General features: G+C 51.8%; 1 protein-coding gene across 1 annotated transcript in view; it reads right to left on the bottom strand.

Moving 5' to 3' along the window:
- Nucleotides 1–15,881: 15,881 nt before the first annotated feature.
- Slc6a11 (solute carrier family 6 member 11) overlaps nt 15,882–19,768 on the bottom strand; it is a 118,994-nt gene continuing 115,107 nt past the window's right edge. The window contains exon 14 of the mRNA XM_041639958.1: nt 15,882–18,109. Coding sequence (XP_041495892.1) covers nt 17,957–18,109 — 153 coding nt within the window. The 3' untranslated portion in view covers nt 15,882–17,956. The remainder of the gene's footprint in view (nt 18,110–19,768) is intronic.

The raw sequence follows: 19,768 nt of genomic DNA, 5'->3' as shown, positions 1-19,768 counted from the left end.
TTTTTGTTTAAAGGAGACAATTATTACCTTCAGTTTGACAGTTCTGACATCATTAGCAGTCACAGCTGCCAGAACCACAGCGGTATTAGTCACCTGAATTGCTCCAGAAAGACAATTACTGTCTTCAGTCTGGGTCCCAGTGCTTTGCTCTATGGGGACAAGAGGTGGCAGGGACAGGGGGCTTAGCAGTCTCCGCAGTGAGCAGGAATCACTGGGGGAGCAAAGGGTGCCATCTGCACAAGCTTTGGCTGCTACAGTTGGAGCAGGAGGTCACAAGAGAGCAGAGTGGCTGTGACTGCCACCCTGGAAAGCAGAGGGCCATGGAGGCAGGAGACACGCAAGCTCACAGGAGCCATGGCACTCCCTGTTTGGTCCCAAGAAGAGTGGAGACCTAGGCCAAGGCTGGCCACCATGCCAGTGGACCTCACTTCTCTGCCCATGTTGCCTCCTGCAGTCCTGAAGTATAGCGTGTCTAGAATCCATCTTTCCCTCTTCTCTTGGTTCCTGGGTTCTCAAGGCCAAGTATCTCCACAATTATAGACTATTTCTGTCCAGTTAGATGTAAACACCTCCCTTCTCTTCCTCCCTGTCCTGCTTCATTCTGAGATAAGGTAGTCCAGGCTGTCCTAATGTTCACAATCTTCCTGCCTCTGCCTCCTGAGTCCTGGGATCACAGGTGTGCACTGCCATAGCTGGCAAAATGTCTTAACTCTTGACAAATATCTTTCTTTTTCCTACTGTCACCTGTGACATTAAAAACCCACAAAGGGAGTTCACGCATCTATAACTGATAGCCCTTCTTTCTGTCTTTGAGGGGCTGGGAGGGGCCTTCCTCGATTGTCTGCTGTGAGTACGGGGTGCATGTGGAACAGGATGTGGGAGATGCCCCGGGAGACTGCCTTCTACCTCACAGAGCAAAGCTCAGAGAGCAGATGGGTACCACTTGAAGGATAGCAATGAAAGGAGGCAGGACTCTGGGGAGCCATGTGTCTCTGGACTCCATCTCAGTCATGGCTGTGGTTTGTTTGGAACCAGATTCTCTAAGCTGAGGATTTGGCTGAAAACATTCAGCTTGCATTGTCCCCTGGCATCTGTAGAGTCTCCATGAGAGGGTTGCATTGTCCCCTGGTGTCTGTAGAGTCCCCAAGAGAGGGACTCACTATTTTGTTTGAGGGTGATGAGATGAAGATATAGACACCTTAGGTTTCTTTTTCAAGCTTGCAGGTCACAGACCTCAGCCTTGAGCTCTAGCGACTCCATGAACTCTATCTTCACTGCCTTGTCTATCACATGGGTCCAGGAAGATAGCTCAGTAGTCAAGGGCTTGCTGTGCAGACGTGGATGCATGGAAATAGTGCGTGGGCATGGCAAAGACCAGGAATCTCCGGAGCAAGCTAGCTAGCTAGACTGCATGAATCAACAAGCCCTTGGTTCAAACGAGAGAGCCTGTGTCATAAGGTATATAAGGTGGAGTGCAATCATGAAGACTGTCGTTGCCAGTCCCTAGCCTCCATACACATGCACAGGCAACTGCACACACATGCCGCTCCCTCAGGGTGGTACCCAGGCTCGGATGCCTGGCAGGTGCAGGGTGTTCTCAGCTGCTCACACTGGAGCACCTGACACCCACCCCAGCTTGGGGGACTCAGGGTCTAGTACCTTCTTTTAAACCCATCAGAGACAGAAGGAATAAACTGAGCCATGCATCTTTAGGCTGGGTCCTGGCACGGAGTGCAGTTCTGACCTATCATGGGGTTATCTGCCCCTGTTGTAAGCTCTCTTGGGGTCTGGAGCCCAAGCACCGTCTTCCTTAATAACCCCCAGTGCTCGCAGTCACTCAAGCGCTCAGCTGATACACAGTGGGTGGCTTCTCATGTTGTCCTAAGGGCTATCACTGTGAGCTCTCCCATGAGGCTTCATGATAAAACTACAAGTACTAAGGACCAGGAGGTGAGGTTTTCTCTCTCAGATGACAGGTTTAGCCACTTGTTCCTCTATTACACACCTACGAGGACCAGAGCCAGGATCCTAGGGAGGTCTGGCTGACTCTGAAAAAATTACCCAGGAAAATATGGCAGTTTCTAGTGGCCGTCAGCAAGCACAGTGAAGGTCTTTATAGACTTCGTAATAGCCCATATCGTGAACAAGGAAACAGACTCAGAAGAAACGAAGCCAGTCCAGAAGTCCCATAACCCAGAGTGGGGGGACACTTCCTGCTTCCCCAAAACCTGCTTTTTATTTTACCCACTGCACTATGTCTCTGTTACCTGTAGTCCCCACACCAAATAACGTCAGGATGAAGATGGGGGTGGGGATAAGCCTGCTCAAACAGCCCCGTGCTGCAATGGCTTTCTCTGCAGCCCCTCAGGCCTCGCCAACCTTCCTCCGCCCACACTGGCAAGAGACCTGGATAAAATGGGGCAAGCAGGGGCAGAGCGAATTCAAGATGACATCCTGTGGCCGCGGGCCTGTGGGCAGCAGGGACTGGAAGTGGGTTGGCATCCAGGGCAGTGATGACCCACTTTGGGGCTTGTTCCCTGTCTGAGTCTTCCTCGGGCCCCTCCCAGCTCCCACATGGACCTGCAAGGGGCTTGTATATCCCATCCCCCCCGTCACAGAGGAGCTGGGTACAGTGGTAGTCCCATCTCTTTCTGTCTCTGCCAGCGGGGAAGCACGTGCCTGGTCTCATCAGCTGTGTCAAAGGGACCTGTCCAAGAGATTCCAGTATGCCTGTCTGAGCAGGCACAAGGAGCCACTCTGCCAGCCACTAGGAGTGCGCGGGGGGGGGGGGGGGGGGGGGGGGAATTGACTAGGAGCCAATGACAAGCCAGCGATTTGTTTTTGTTGTTTAAACACACAGAAGGACATACCTCCAAGACAAGGACAGCATGCCTGCCACTGGTTAAAACTTTGCTATGCACCAAGAACCTGTTGTTCTCTCTTGCAATGGCCACAGGGACTGGAGTTACACTCAATTTCCCCATAAAATATGATGAGGCTCAGAGAACATAAGGGACTTGGCCAAGGTCAAACAGTGAGTCTGCTGGACTATAAATCTAGAACTTTCTGTTTCTGGGACCTAGTTTCTTGCTTTGTCTTAGAGAGAGGCTCAGTTGCTTCTGAAGTGATGGTCCTCATCTTCTGAAGTGATGGTTCCAATCTTCTGAAGTGATGGTTCCCAGGCTGAAGAAGCTCCTCGGAGAAAAGAATTCCCTGAGAGATTGGAACTAGCGGCAGGTTGGCCACAGTGTTTTTTTGTTTTTGTTTTTTTGTTTTTTGTTTTTTTGTTTTTTGGTTTCTGGTGGGAGCCTTCTTTGAAGGAGGAAGCCACATTCTGAAGGTAGAAGGTGAATTCCAGGGAGGGATCCTTAGTAACGAGGTTAGGTGTCTTTATGTCCTGGGTGGAGGTGGTGATATATTTCCCAGGCTGGGAAAAGAATAGACATCCTGAAACCCAAGGGAATGGTTGTGTCCTCAGACCCCAGGCATCTTGAAAAACACTCTAGACTGAGTCTTCCAGGAGGCCTCATATGACAGCCTGACTGTGCCACGTGCTTAGGGAAGAAGAAGGAGACATTGCCACGGTTGTCTGGAAGGTTTAGCCCTGGGGCCAGTGTTTCTGGCCATGGTGTCCCTACACCAACCTCATGGGAGCTTGGTGATGCTGGTAGACCCCTGCATTCTGACTTCTGGATGCATTGACCTGGTGCCCAAGGCAGAAATCAGCTTCTCCTCGACTCTCCCGCCTGCTCAGGTCCGGAATGTCTGCTGGAAGCCTGCAGTACCTGTCTCCTCCCTCATCCCCACGCCCCACTCTCTCTCTCCATGGCCTTGCTGTACTCCAGCAGAGTTCTGTCTGCCTTTGCCCTTCCTCCAGGAAGGTGAGGCTCAGCAGCTGTGGCCACCTGCTGTGAGTGCCCACCCCAGCATCACCACTTCAATCCCAGGACACTTCCCTGTCATGGCTCCCTGCACACATTAGTGGGCCCATGTCTGCCTTGCAGATCTTTGGGCTTGTACTCCACAGGGCAAGAGGCTGGGATAGGTGTGTGGTTGGATGGATGCGCCTTTCACAAGACTGTGTTCTGGGAGTTGCTGGAGAGTTTAAAATGATCTCAAACCCGTGCTTCCTGGTGGGTCCTCACGCCCATCCTGGCACACGACCATTGCTGGGGCCTTTGAAAGGGATGATGGGAAGGGGCAACCTGACAATGACAGCATGAATAGAATGTGGAGGCCGAGGGTCCTTGTGACAGCCCCCAGCTACAGCCATACACACACACACACACACGCACGCACGCACGCACGCACACAGAGTCTGGAAGGCCTTTGTCCAAGAAGCCAGAGAGAGAGGCTGAGGAGAAAGCTACCAGAGGTCAGGCTATGAGGCCCCTGGTGCACCCAGCAAACCTGCAGGCCCTCTTTGCAGACTGGACACATTTGCTGAAGTCCTGGCCCTAGAGAATCAACAATGGTTGGCACCTGGCATCTGCGCCTGGGCTCCCAGCTGCTGCCACTCCTAGGTAATTGCTCTGCCCCTTCAGAGGCCTGGTTTTCAGGTTCACTAGGAAGGGCCTGCATTTTTTAGCTGGGCTGGGAATGGCAGCACCTTCCATGGAAAGATCATGACAATGGAAAGAATTCGCAGGCAGAATGAGCCCCAAAACTGTACAAGAAAGCTAATGTGTATATACATAGCAAACAAATATGTGATATGTGTGCAAGCAAGACTGTGCACATGTATATATATATATGTATGTATATATACGTGTGTGCACATTATATACATGCATCTAACATGTACACATATGCCAACTCTCGCACACGTTCCACATCCCAACTTTCTCTTCAGGTTGGGTCTGTAGTAAGTTCTCTCACATCATTTTCCTCCTGGCAGCCCCCCCCCCCATCTCCTGTGACACAGGTCAGACAATGTCACAGCAGCCTTTGGACCCAGCAGAGGACCTGTCTCTAGCAAGCATAGTCTTCAATGGGACCCCAGAGGTTCAGAGCTATCTCTGCCCCCACACCCCTGTCAGGGGCTTCCATAACCATCCTTGGCAAATCCGGGTCATATTTACAGCCACTGAGGTGAGGCCCTGGGCATCTGCTGTCGGCTCCCAACTTGACAGATAAGGACACTGAGGCTGGGGAAGGTGATGGCGAGGGATCCCCTCACTTCCTAAACTGTGTTGTCAGAGAAGGGCTCCTTCTCTGATCAGGTACATGACCGGGTGTCCTTGGTCCACCTTCAGGTGATCTTCACAGCCCCAGGCCATGGTATATTCCTTCCTTTCATCCACTTGCACACAGCAGTTCCCCTGAGACTAGCTCCGGGCACTTTGGGGGAGCACCTTCTGGCTGGGCAGAGACTCCAAGCTGAGGTCCTGCCCCTAGAGAGCCCTAGTGTGTACTGATGAGGGCCCCCACCTTCTGTGACAAAGGTAGTCAAGGAGGGGAACCTTCAGGGTCAGTGTCTGGAGCAGAGATAAGATGGTGCTTTGGGTACCCTGCACAGGGTACCCGCAGCCAGGGAAGTCTGGTTCCGGGGTGCTGGGTCTCCCTGTTTTGTGGGGCTGAGCCAACACTCACTGATGAAGAGTGTATATGTAGGGGGAGCCCTTGTTAGTTCTGCTGGAGCAGGTCTAGGGTCTGCACCGGGGAAACTGAAGGGAAGGAAGTTAGGGGAGGAAAAAGCTGCTGACTCCAGCCCTTCCTACAGTCAGCATCAGCCGACCCCAGCTGTTGCTAGGCAATGATCTATTCTCTAGTTTTATCCCACCCTCAGACAACCATATTTTGTCTTTTCTTCATCTTATCAAGGGTCCTGTGGATTCTGCATCTGAGAACCCTCACAGATAAAACCATTGCTCCTGCATGGAGCTACTGACCATTCTGTGCCTAATGACCAGGAGGGCTACACACACACACACACACATGCACACACACACACACACACACACAGAGACACACGCACACACACACACACGCACACACACACACACACAGAAACACAGACACACAGACACACACACACACACGCACACACACACACACGCACACACACACAGAGACACACACACACAGAGACACACACACACAGACACACGCACATACACACACAGAGACACACACACACAGAGACACACACACAGACACATGCACACACACACACAGAGACACACACACAGACACACGCACACACACACACAGAGACACACACACACACAGACACACACACACACAGACACACGCACACACACAGAGACACACACACGCACACGCACACACACACACAGAGACACACACACACAGAGACACACACACACATGCACACACACACACGCACACGCACACACACACAGAGACACACACACACACAGACACACACACAGACACACGCACACACACACACAGAGACACACACACAGACACACGCACACACACACACACGCACACACACACACGCACACACACACACACACACACACAGAGACACACACACAGAGACACACACACGCACACACACACACGCACACACACAGAGACACACGCACACACACACATGCACACACACACAGACACACAGACACACGCACACACACACACGCACACACACACACGCACACGCACACACACACACACAGAGACACACACACACAGAGACACACACACACAGACACACGCACATACACACACACAGAGACACACACACACAGAGACACACACACACAGACACATGCACACACTCACACAGAGACACACACACACAGACACATGCACACACACACACACAGAGACACACACACAGAGACACACACACACAGACACACGCACACACACAGAGACACACACACAGAGACACACACACACAGACACACACACACAGACACATGCACACACTCACACAGAGACACACACACACAGACACACGCACACACACACACAGAGACACACACACACACAGACACACACACACAGACACACGCACACACACAGAGACACACACACGCACACGCACACACACACACAAAGAGACACACACACACAGACACACACACACATGCACACACACACACGCACACGCACACACACACAGAGACACACACACACAGAGACACACACACAGACACACGCACACACACATACGCACACACACACACGCACACACACACAGACACACACACAGAGACACACACAGAGACACACGCACAGACACACACACGCACACAGACACACGCACACACACAGAGACACACACGCACACGCACACACACACACAGAGACACACACACACAGACACACGCACACACACACACAGAGACACACACACACAGACACACGCACACACACACACGCACACACACACACACGCACACACACACAGAGACACACACACACAGAGACACACACATACAGACACACGCACACACACAGAGACACAGGCACATACACACACACGCACACACACACACGCACACACACAGAGACACACGCACACACACAGAGACACACGCACATGCATGCGCACACACACACATACAGACACACGCACACACACACACAGAGACACACGCACATACACAGAGACACACGCACACAGACACACGCACATGCTTGCACACACACACAGACGCACATGCATGCATGCACACACACACACACAGGCACACACACACAGACACACGCACACACACACAGACACACACACACACACGCACACACACACACGCACACACACAGAGACACACGCACATGCATGCACACACACAGACGCACATGCATGCACACACACACGCAGATGCATGCACACACACACGCACATGCATGCACACACACGCACACACACACAGACACACACACATGCATGCACACACATACACAGACACACGCACATGCATGCACACACACAGAGAGACACACGCACATGCATGCACACACATGTGCACACATGTACTTTAATTTGGAGAGGGGTATGCTGGCATCAAACCATTCCTACTCGGGTGGAGCCAGGTGAAGGGGATGAGGCTTGCCTGCAGCAACCACACAGCAATGAGGTCTCTAATCCACTCCACACTCCACAGTGTGGCAATGTCTTCCTGGGCCCAGGAATTAAGGGTCCTAACAAAGTTCTCCCAGGAGTTGTCAGCTCTGACACTGCAGTGTTAGGATGTGTTCCCTCACAGCCCTAGTGAGCTTGGGCAAGTCTCTGCTTATCATAGGGACTCTGATTTTCATTGTGTTTGACTTTGGGATAGCTTCCCCAGGCCTCTAAGCGAAGAGCAGAGCCAGCTGCTGCAGGCTCCCTCATCTCATCCTCCGCTGGTACCCACAGCAATGAGCAGCTGTTGCCTAGCAACAGAAGTAGAGGGTAGGGGTCTGAAGAATCCTGGGATCTGTGTAAACCTGCTTGAATCCCACATCCCAGACACGGGCTTTGGAGACAGCGTACCAGACACAGACCTGACGCCCAGTGCCGGGAAATGGAGGGGGTCATGCCCGCCCTTGCTGGAGAGCTGTAAGGCCGAGTCTGGCTTCTGATCATTGGTCTCTGTGTGCAGCAGAGCATTGTGTCATCTTGCCAGGCTCATGAACTGGGAAAGTTGTGAGGATACTAGATCCAAAGGCACCTGACAGCCTTGACCTTGGAGCCATTTCCTCCCACCAAGCGCCCACCTAAAAATAAAGGGAATGGTTCAGAAGTCCACTCTATACCCCCAGATGTGAGATCTGGAACCAGGATAGACGCTGACGTGAAAACTGAGATTTGGCTGGAAAATAAGCATTTTGTAAGCCTCTGCTTCTTAAATAATACAACCCTGAGAAGGAGGAACTGAGAACATAGGGCCTAGGTGACCTGCCCAATATTATACAGCCAGGATGTATCAGAACCAAGATTTGTAAACCAGGTCTCTGTGATTCCAGACCCTGAACTTTACAACACTTCTCCCAGGTCTCTCCCTTAGGAAATTTAATGAGAGAGAGAGACAGACAGAGAGAGAGAGAGAGAGAGAGAGAGAGAGAGAGAGAGAGATCATGGTTTTGCATGCCTGTCTTCATATGTGTGTCTGTATGTGTTCGTGTATGTGCATAGGTGTGCACCCATGCACACGTGTACGTGTACCCCAATGCCAGGCGTATAAAGCCAGCAGCTCCATACAAGGGACAGAAATTTGAGGGAGAGCAAGGTGTTAGATGTGGGGCCTTGTTGTAGCAGGAGGAAGGAAAACTTGGTGGTTATACAATAGAAAGGGATCAGGTTGACAAGGACTGCCCAGGGCTCTTTGCCCTGGCCACCCTGTTCTGTCTCAGGATATTAAGGAAGGGCTTCTTGGTGTTCCTCTCTCCTTCCTCAAGACAGAGGTGTTAGGGGTTCTGAAATGCCCAGATGACAGCCTAGGACTGGTATGCATTCTGTTCCCAGGTGGAGCTGTATTGATGTGTGTTTGCAGCAAACCCCACAGGGTCTACCCTTGCAGCCCTCTTAGGTCTGGCAAGCAGATAGGAAAGACTGATGGCTGCCAAGAGGAAAAAGGCTGGGTGTAGAGGGAGAGAAGACTATGGGAAGTGGACAGAAGATGGAAGGCAGGAGAGAGAGGACAGGGAAGGGTGTGCATGGCTGACAAGGAAAAGAGGGTGGCAGAGGAGGAGCAAGGAGAGGGGATGGGAGCTAGGCATACAGGGTAACAGCAGCAGGGGGAGGGGAGAGGGTACCTTCATACCCCATGAGCCACGAGCCCTGCCAAGTAGAAGGGACCAGCAATTGCTCCACCTCCCCACTCTGTCACCCAGATAATACCTTACAATGCAGACCTGGCCCCAGCCAAGACCTGCTAACACCAGGCTCTAAGTAAAGAGCCAGAGGCTTCTTTTAAAACCAGGCCTCAGGGTTTGCCAAGAACTAGCATACCCACCAAAGACCTAGGACTCAGCTCCAAACCCCAAACCAGCTCCACCAGCCTCAGTGTCATCAGCTGCAAAGTGGGCACAAAAGGATCTGAAAACATGACTCTGGGGAGACTGCTCAGTTAGTACAGGGCTGGTGGCCTTGAGCATCAGCATGAGGCTAGAGCTGGATCCCCGGAATCCATGGGAGAGTGGACCGAGGGTGGTAGTGTGCACTGGGGGGGAGGGGGGAGCGGGTCCAGCAATGGGAGGTGGAAACAAGTGGATCTGGGTCTCAAAGTTTGGATAGAGAGCAACGGAGGAAGAGGTTGATCTGTAGCTTCCATACACATACATGCAGGCACGCATGTACTCATGCACCTCCCACCCAACACAGGAACATGTGCATTCACATGAACCCATGTAAAAGTAACCATGGGGTTTGCAAGCGACCATGTACTTGAGGTCTGTGCCATTATTCCACAGAAGAAAGGAGAGATGTTTAAGGTCCAGCCCAAGGAGCCAGGCGGCCTCAAGCACAGCCAGACGTGTGTGGAGGGGTGTGGCTGAATGTGTGTATGTATGTGTGTGTGTGTGACAGGAACAAGGGATGGACGATTCTTTTCTTCTGGTCAATAGCTCCCTGGATCTTAAAAACCCAGCATGCAAATCTCTCACTCTGCTCCCCATGCTCTGGAATCTAGAGGGTTTGGCAGAGGGAGGAGAGGGACTCAGAAATAAGCGACCCAATGCAGTATACTAGGAGGTAGACGTGTGAGAGGTGCCCTATACTATGTGTTATGTCCCTTCCTTGTCTCTTCAGGTGGCCCTTGGGTGACAGTGGGCCATGGTGGCAGAGCGGGAGTGAGCACATCCCACTGAGGCTTGGGGAGGGGGCTGGCCCCAGCGCCAGCTCGCTTGCTAGGCTTGCAGTAATCAAGGCTCAATCAGCGCTCATCAATGTGTTCTTGAAATAGACCCAACTGGATGGGGGAAGCGAGCAGCATCTCGGTTTGTATAGCAGCAATCAGAGGGAGGCAATTTTAGATCCTCGGGAACAGCAGCTTTGCCCACACACGCAGGGACTCAGCCGAGCTGCGGTGCTGCTGTGGAACCTGCTGCACTCGTGGAGATAAAAATGCCCCATTGGGGCTGCAGCTGCCCTGGCCAGGAGTGGGTATGGGAACATGAGTCCAGCTGCACCATGTTCTTCTTCTGCACCTTGGTGGAGGTCCTACTGTGTGCTGGGAACAAGGGCGGCTGCTTTGTGTGAAGTGGGTATTTTTGCAGAGCTGATGAAGATGGAAGAGGTGGGTGTCTGGTCCAAGGTCATTTAGCTAGGATCCCGTCCATGTGACGCCTGTACTGGGCCCCTCAGTCTCTAGGAGACCTTGACGTTAGCTAGTATAAACTACCATGCTAATGGAGTATCCAGGCCATATAAAACTCTGAGAACAACGGTCTCCAGATGGCAGATGCAGCAAAGTGAGGTCCCAAAAGGTGAGCAGATTTGCTCAAGAGTTTGAATTCAGCCATGACATGTAATGTCAGCGGGCACTGACCTTCTAAAGGTCTAGCTCCTGCCGTTATGAAGACATGCTCCCTGTGGGTCCTGAGAACTGCTCAGCAGCCCCATCTCAACTGATCATCTTAGATGCCTCACTTCCAAACACCAAGAGATCCTAGTCCAGTTTCAAGCCACATCCAGAATCTGTGTTCCTTTCACTGCTCCTCCAGCTGACTTGATCCTTTTAATTTTTTTTTCTTTTCTGGTTCTAGCAGTCAACTTACCTGAGTCCCCCAACAGCTGGGAGGTCGCATCCACACATAAACCAGTCTATGAGATGGTTCAGCAGGTAAAATTTGTCACCAAGTCTGAAAAACTGAGTTTGATCCTCAGAGTCAGGAAAGAGAGAATCAATTCCTGCAAGTTGCTCTCTGATGTCCACCACACACACGGGGCCTCACATATGCTGCTCCATCACAATCACATACAAAAGCAAATAAAGTGAAGAAAAATGAATGGGTGGATGCAGACATACATGCCACAAACAAAATCAGAACTACTTCTCCCTCCCTCCCTTCCTCCCTTCCTTCCTTCCTTCCTTCCTTCCTTCCTTTTTTTAAATGCTCAACCTTCGCACGGTTCCTGGTGCCCTCATTTCACAATTTTATGAATCTGCTAGGTCCTCCTTCTCTGCCCACCACCTCTCCCAGCTTGCCACTCACCATTTCCCCTAAACACTTGGCATCATCTGCTCTGGTCTCCTTGCAATCCTGGGAATGCTACTTACAAGCTCCTACCACAGGGCCTTTGCTCATGCTGTTTTCTCTTCCAGTAATGCTCTTTCTACATGGTCATGGTTCTCTGTCTGTCTCTGTCTCTCTCTCTCTCAGACCCTCCCTGGATGATCTACTTAGATTCTACCTATTCCCCCACGCATAACCCCTTCCCCTGCTCCCTGACCTTCCTATGCTCCTCCCCACTTGAGTCTCATGCTAATCACTTGCTTCTGCTCCTTCATTTGCACCTTATGTGATGCTCAAGGTCCTGTCTCTGTCTACCAGGATGAAGTTGGTACAAAGTGAACACAAAACTGACAAAGGTTGGATGTGGGTAGCAGCTGGATGGTGGACCTGAGATGGAGTGGAACAGACTGGGTTGGGAGAGGAGGCTACAACGGTTGAATTTACCTGAGAAATAAATTGGAAAAACACATAAATGAACACCACTGCAAGGCGATTAGTAATGCAAGCCTAAACCTCAGTTTATCCATCTATTCAATGGGCTAGTTACCCAATGCCCTCTGTGAGTGTGGGGGAAATGTTCACTTCATTTGCAGACAAGACAGGAAGTCCATCAACACTGGGCTAACCATTGTGAGGGCTTCATCCCCCTCTCCTCCATTAACTGTGAGAAGCCACAATCTACAAACAGTTACAACGTCCATAAATGCTGTCATCAGAGGAGGGGTCCTGCCCACGGCACAAAGTACAGGACCTGCTCAGTTGTTGGTTCCCCAGCATCTCAGGGTAGAAGTGAACTTCAGGGCTGAGGAGTTTGGTGAGGGTGAGCAGCCACACTCCTGGCTCCCCCATCCCCCACCCCTGCTTCCTCTCGCCATCTCTTCCAACCACATGTCTGTCATTTTCTTTTCCTCAGAACGTGCATTTGTAACCAACTTCTCAGTGGCCAAGGAAGGATTTTTAAAAATAGCGTCATTGATTTCATGTTTTGGAATAAAAAAGCAATAGATGAGCTTTGTTTAGAAAAAATAATTAGATGGTACAGACAAGAAAGAAAAAGAGGGAAATTGGCCTAAATTCTCTCCCCAGAAACTTTCATCATCCTTATCTGGTGTCCCGCCCCACCCCCACCCCAGTCCAGATGGCATGGGGGCCTGACTTCAGGGCAGATGGAGCAGGGCCGGCCAGCAGGTGTGGTGAACAGAGCCACAGGTCACCCTGGGCCCTACAGCCTAGCTGTTACTGCACGGCCATCTCCCCACACAATCGCCCTTCCTGCTATGACACAAATGACAGCTAAGGTCCGCATCAGCTTTCTTCAGAGGGGCATCGTGTCTTTGTCCAAGGCGTAGCAAATTTGGGAATGAGGAGACCAGGTCTGGGATGGCAACTGGGCCCTTCTGAAGACAGCCGCATAGAAAGACTCAAGATGGATCAGACGCCTGCACTCAGCCCCTTTGCGTAGTTGTGGGAAGTGAACCAGACAAGTAAAGTCACTTGTCCAAGGTCACACAGTCAGGGGAGAAGGTGACTGCTGTCAGGGTGGGGGTGGGGCAAGAGGATGATGAATTACACTTTCCCCGCCCCAAGGTCAGCCTTTCGGTTCCTGCAATTGGGTACCTAGATAAGCTCTTGGACATCCCCCACAGTCCTCTCAGTCTCCAGTGCACGTCCTACCTCCAGGTCCTACCACCATGGTCAGAGGTTAGTAGCGGCACCCCCTAGTGGTTCGTTTGCTGCTGCCTGGCCTAGAAGGAATGGGAGGGCAATAAGGGGAGGGGCCCCCCATTCTTCCCTTTCCTTAAGACCGCATCAGGCAGCTTGCTCCTTGGGTCAAGCCATATCTTCCTGCAGGCCTGTGGGTGGCTACAATACCTAGTAATGCCAAAAACCCTGACTTTTCAAACTCTGCTGGGCCCCAGACACTACTATTTTCCTGCCCATGGGCTCCTATCATTTGTCCCTCCCCCTCCCAATGCCCCCTCTCTCATTCACTACTCAATGATTCAACCATCTCCAGGAAACCCTTTCTTCAGGTCTCAGGGCACATGTCCTAGTGTATCTCCTACCTTCAATGTCCCTTGGCAGTCTCCACAACATTCCCATCCCTCCCAGTAAGTTCTAGTGACCTTCCATCATTTGGGGGAATGTGAGCCTTTGAGAGATGCATCATGTTAGCAGGTGGGTTTCAGCCTCCACCATCTGTATGCTCTTGGGTGACCCAGTGGTGCTGGTGTCTGTGGCACCTTCTGGAGCTCCCAAAGGTTAATTTTGTGTGTGAGTTTAGCTGGACTAAGAAGGTGCCCAGGTAGCTGGTGGAACATGGCTTGTCTGTGGGTGTCTGTGAGGATGGCAGTCTCCATGCCCCCTGCAGAGGGCCAAGAGAGATGAGCCAGGTGGAGAAGGCGTGGATTTGCTCGCTCTGCAGGGCCTGAGGACCTACAGCTTCCCTGGTTCTCCAGCTCAAAGATGGCAGGCGCACTGCTGCACCTCCAGGGTTCCCAATAGTCAGCCCTTTCTCCCCTCTCCCGGCTGAGTGACAAGTGGCCAGACCGATGGCTCTGCCTACGACTAACACCCACACTCCTCAGGGGCCTCTGGGGAAGTGTGGGCTAGCTGCATGTCCTCCCTGAGTCTCACTGCTACACTGTTACAGATAACCGTGGGCAGGCTCTCATTACACAGCACAGTCTCGCTGGAGAGGCCAGGGAGGCGGTTCCTCCCCAGAAAATCCCCATCTAGAAGGCTGTGGACACCATTCCTTTTGACTAAGAGCAGGAACATTTGAGAAAGGGGGTTACTCTTAAATACTAACTATTCCAAGGTTCTGGAATCGAAACCAGCAGGTGTTCCAGGACTGCCTCCTGGGTGCGGAGAAGGATCTGAGGAGACTGGACTTCAGCAGACCTTGCATTCTGATGCTCGGACCCCTCCACCACCAACCGGAAACGTCTCAGGATTGACAGGGCCTTTGGCTTCACTTTCAGGCCTCCCTTCCCAGATTCTGGCTACTGGCGGTGTGTCACAGAGCCAGGCTGCAGAGCACACTTGGCCAGGGGTCACTAGCTCACACAGCTGCCTGCTGGTGTGCCAGGCAAATTCACTCTTAAGTCATGTAGGTTCCCAAGTCTGCAGCTCAAGTTTCTTGGGAAGGGAGGAGACGTACATTTTTATGATAACCTCTTACTGACTTGCTGCTGACACCGGATAAAGTGAATATTCAGGCTGTCTGCAGGCAGTGGTGGGGGGACCCATATGCCTCAGCAAGGAGAGTGACAAGTGGCAGATTCTGTGACTTCTAAGAGGTGTGACTGGGAGGCAAATCGCTTGACTTCTCTGTGCGTTGGTTTTCCTTACCTGTAAAACAGGCAGGTGGCTTGAGAGTTAAAGAGAGGTCTGCTGAGCATTCGGTCCACATTGGGTTCCTAGGAAGCAGCCACCCTGTATGGCAGTACAGTGACTACCGGGAGGGCAAAGGCATCAAAGGAGGCGGGGCTTGAAACACCGCTGCTCCCGATGTTGTCTGATCTGTAATGCTGAGTGCAGATCACAGCCTCTAATTACAGAACCAAGATGGTTATGAAGGCATACCCTGTGGATACCCAAAGACGGGAGGAAAACCCAATAAAGACCGCCTGCTGGGAACAGCCACGTGGGAGTTGATCCACATCTTTTAATTTTTAAAAAGGAGCAGACAGACAATCTTGTGCTCTTTGGGTTGCCAATAAAAAGTTTGTTATGCAAAACAGTCCAACCCTTTTCTTTTTTTAATAATACTGTAAATATCTCAGAAAGGATATATTGTATCACTTCTAATGAATATCAAAAAAGTTGTCACAATGACATGTTCCCTTGCTCCCTCTTGCCCTCCCCTCCTCCCTACAGTTACCCAAATACTAGTATGAAATTATAAAACAAAACAACAAAAAAGACAACCCCCAAACCACAAGCCTCCCTCTGCCCTGCTCCATGAGTAGTGTTAAGAGTGTCAAGTGTTACGGGCCACATGTACAACACGTGTGTCTGTGATGACAGACATCAGGGATCTGTCTGTCCATCTGTCCATGAGGGAGTTGGTGGTGAGGAGCAATAGCAGCAATGGGCAGCCTCCCTCTCAGGGGGGATGGGGGACAGCAGTTGAGGACCAACTCCACAGGTCATCTTCAGTATGATGCTGACCTTCCCAGAAGGAATGTGTGGCCTGTTTGTGAGCAACTGGTGGGGGGGGGGTGGTTGTGCCCTGGATGAGTGCCCAGTTAGCTGGGGGATGCTGGGCAGTCATCCCAGGCTTTAGATGGAAGCGGGGGGCGCTGGGCAGAACAGATAAGAGTCTTGAAGTTTTGAGTAAATAGAGAATTCTGGTCTTTGACAGGACACTGGAGCCTTAGTGTGAAGAAAAGTCACCTTTCCGCCAGATCTAGGAAATTACAGGAAGAAGGAAAGGATGTCCCTCCCCCTACATGCCATCCCCCAACAGTTACACAGACACAGAAGCTGGAAAACTCAGCAGATGAGGGAGAGGTCAGTCCAAGAGGTCTGAGCCAGGCAGGAAGGCATAGTACCAGCCTTCCCCTGGGGACCATGTTTGCTCTCCTTTTCCAAGAGCCTGAGGGATGGATGCCCAATTCCTCCCTCTGATGAGTGTGAACGAAGGCTCCTCACACCGGGCAGGTGGAAAGCCTCCAGAATAATATGTCTGCACACAGGATCTGCAGTGAGTGGCAGGAAGGTAGAGAAAAGGGCAGGGGACAGGAGGGAGAGAAGGGGCTATGGGTGGAATCCAGCCCTGGGCCTCATTGTAGCTCCCCCTGGCAGGGACAACTATAGATCTTAAACCACAGATCCTGGCCAGGCAGCTGCAGGAAGAGGTGGTTGCCTTCCGATCATCCCTACTGAGGAAGGAGGGACAGAGCTTGATAGCCAAGAAAGCAGGATGTGTGGTGGGACCACCTGTCAAAGGGGTTGGGGATGGGCTGGCCTCTAGGGATCAGGGCTAAGCCATACCACCAGTTGTTAGGGAAACACACTTCCCTAATATATCTTGTGATAGGTTTGACTTAAGATAAGTGGGAGAGAGGTAGGGGGTGGGGGTAGGAGCTACGGTAGGTTGGGGGGGGGGTTCATAGCAAAGAGGGAGAAAGAAGAGGCCTGCAACTCTCTGCAGGCAAAAGTCAAAGCAGTCACTGCAAGGCAGTGAGTCAGGGGAAGACTCCATTCTATTTCCTCCTGCAATCTGGGGGATGGAGAAACTGAGGCTGGGGAGAGAAGGGAGTAGCCGCAGTCACCGGATGAGACTGTTATCAACTCCCGATTGCTCAGGAGCCCTGAGAATGGTGGGATGTTTCCTTTGCCATCTTACAGCTTTGACGTGTGGAAGGTCCTGCCATTGGAAAAGGGTAAGACCAAAAGAAAATAACAAAACACAACAAACTGTCGCTAGGGTACAGAGGAGTGGGGCCAGGAAAGGTCCGAGACAAAGTCTGGGATTACTGAAAACCAGAGGCGGATGGGCACCACCCCCTCACTCACCTGCCCACAGCATGAAAGTTGACAGTATAATACAAGGACTCTAGGAAACATGGGTTGAACCACCCTAGGCCAGGATCTGCTAGTCACTGTACAGAATTATCTTGGTAAGGTGGATACAGCCATGATCACAGGAGTGAGGCGGGGGTACAGGGCACACAGTGGCTGGCTGGGAGTTAACTGGTTAATAGTCCTGTGCAGAAGGGCAAGCCCCTAACATTAGGTGAAGTACAAGATTCAGGATTCATTTACAAGCAGGGAAGGAACAGGGGAGAAGGATCCAAGTGGCTGGTGGGACTCAGAAGTGTGTCTCCTTCTCTGTGATGGCGGAGATGGTGCCGTCACCCTTGACCTTGGCCTCACAGTCATTAACCGTCACCGTCCGCGGGCTAGCCCCAAGCTTGCCCCGCATTTTCAGATCAGCGCTGGGGACTGTCAACTTCTGTAATTTCTAGATGGTTGGAGAGAAGGCTGTGTGAGTAATGCAGCCAGAGCCCGGGGTCTGTCCACCTCTGTGTCCCCAGCTGTACAGATGTTCTTTGGTGCTATGGAGCCACCAGACTGAGGGCTGGGCCCTGGCTCTGCCTTGCTCCTCAGTTCTTGGTGAGGAATTACCTCCTTGAGTTCCCAACACCAGAAATGGGGATGGCTGAGGTCCCACCTTGGGTAGTAGGTGAGAAGTAAGGAGATGGAGACAGTTAGCCCCTGCAGCCTGGCTGTGGGAGATGACCAAGACTAGAGAGTCATAATCAAGAGCTGCTACCCCATTCCTGCCTTGGCGACAAGGGGAGCTGGGCTGATGACCTTGCCAGCCCGTCTCCTGACCTCCGGCTGCAGCCCTCTATCTGTGGGCCAGGATGGCAGGCACCGTCCAGACGCTGAGCTTCTGATGTGCCTGTTGATTATTCAGAGTTCTACTCTACCCTGCACTGGGTTTCTCACCACAGCACTGCAGTGAGGGGAAGCTCCAGGTACTGTGTATTTCAAGCTATGCTTAGAGGCAGGCACCATCCCCAGCTCAGCCTCCATGTGCACAGCCTCAGTCTCTCAGAATCTTGAGCAAGGGCCCTACCTCAGCCCTACCTTTGTACTGCCCTTGGACCAGGACCAGGAAGCCCTCCTGAGCATGGGCCCTTACTTGAAAAAAGTGGCAAGGACTTTGGGATGGCTTAGTACTCAAGGGCAAGGTTGGGCCTCCTCTTTCAGGTGGAAGGCACACTGTCCAGGTAGGATTAACACACAGACTAACCGTGCTCCTGTGTGCCAGGCTCAGCATGTGAATGGACAGGTAGCAGTCCCAAGGTCCCAAGGCCCCAGACTGGGCCGGATCAGAGGCTCACTCTATAACAAGCCCTGCTGTCTGGGTGGACAGGGTATGAGCTGAGGTGACAGGAAGAAGCCAGGAAAAGGCTCATAACTATCAGGAGGTTACTGGACGGCTGAGCCAGGGGTCCTGAGGGTTAGGTTTTAAAGTCCCAGGTCAGTTCCCTCTGAAAAGTCTGGTCTTAATATCTTGACCAAATGCTCTTGACTAACACCTCATATAAGTCACAAAAGGGACCATTTCCATCCACCAGCCTCTGTTGGAGCCCAGGCCCCTACAGGCAGGAAGCTGGAGGTAGCATTTTGGATGGTACTTGTATGCTGTAGAAAATCTTACAGCTAGTGGTAACCTGCCCACTGGGACATGGCCTCTTATACTACATATGCTGATGTAGAGCATGTGTCTGGTCTCTTTTCTGGCCTCTCCCTCTGTTTCGGTTGCGGATTTCGGTTTCTGATCTCTGTTCCAGCAGAGGATTCTGATTTGTGAGTCTACCCCTAAATAAACAGCCATCTATTTCTCAATTCTGAGCTAGTGTGGGATTTCTTTTAAGCTACCGTCTTCACTTGTGTCTCCCTGTGGCCTGTCAGAGCTGACATTTGGCCAAACCTCAGTTCAGATCCTGATTTAAATGCTTTCCCTGTAGGAACCCCCAGACCTCCTATACCCTCTATCAATTAAGCGGTGCTGTCAACCTGTCTGGCAGGTAGGGAGGCTTTGGTAGAATTTACAGAATCTGGCTTTAACCCAGAAATCTCACAGAGGAGCTTCTGGTACATTTTAAGG

The sequence above is a fragment of the Microtus oregoni genome, unplaced genomic scaffold (genome assembly GCF_018167655.1).
Source record: "Microtus oregoni isolate MIOR12 unplaced genomic scaffold, Mior012 000002F_ref0000024, whole genome shotgun sequence".
NCBI lineage: Eukaryota > Metazoa > Chordata > Mammalia > Rodentia > Cricetidae > Microtus > Microtus oregoni.
This window is presented reverse-complemented; position numbering and strand designations above follow the sequence as displayed.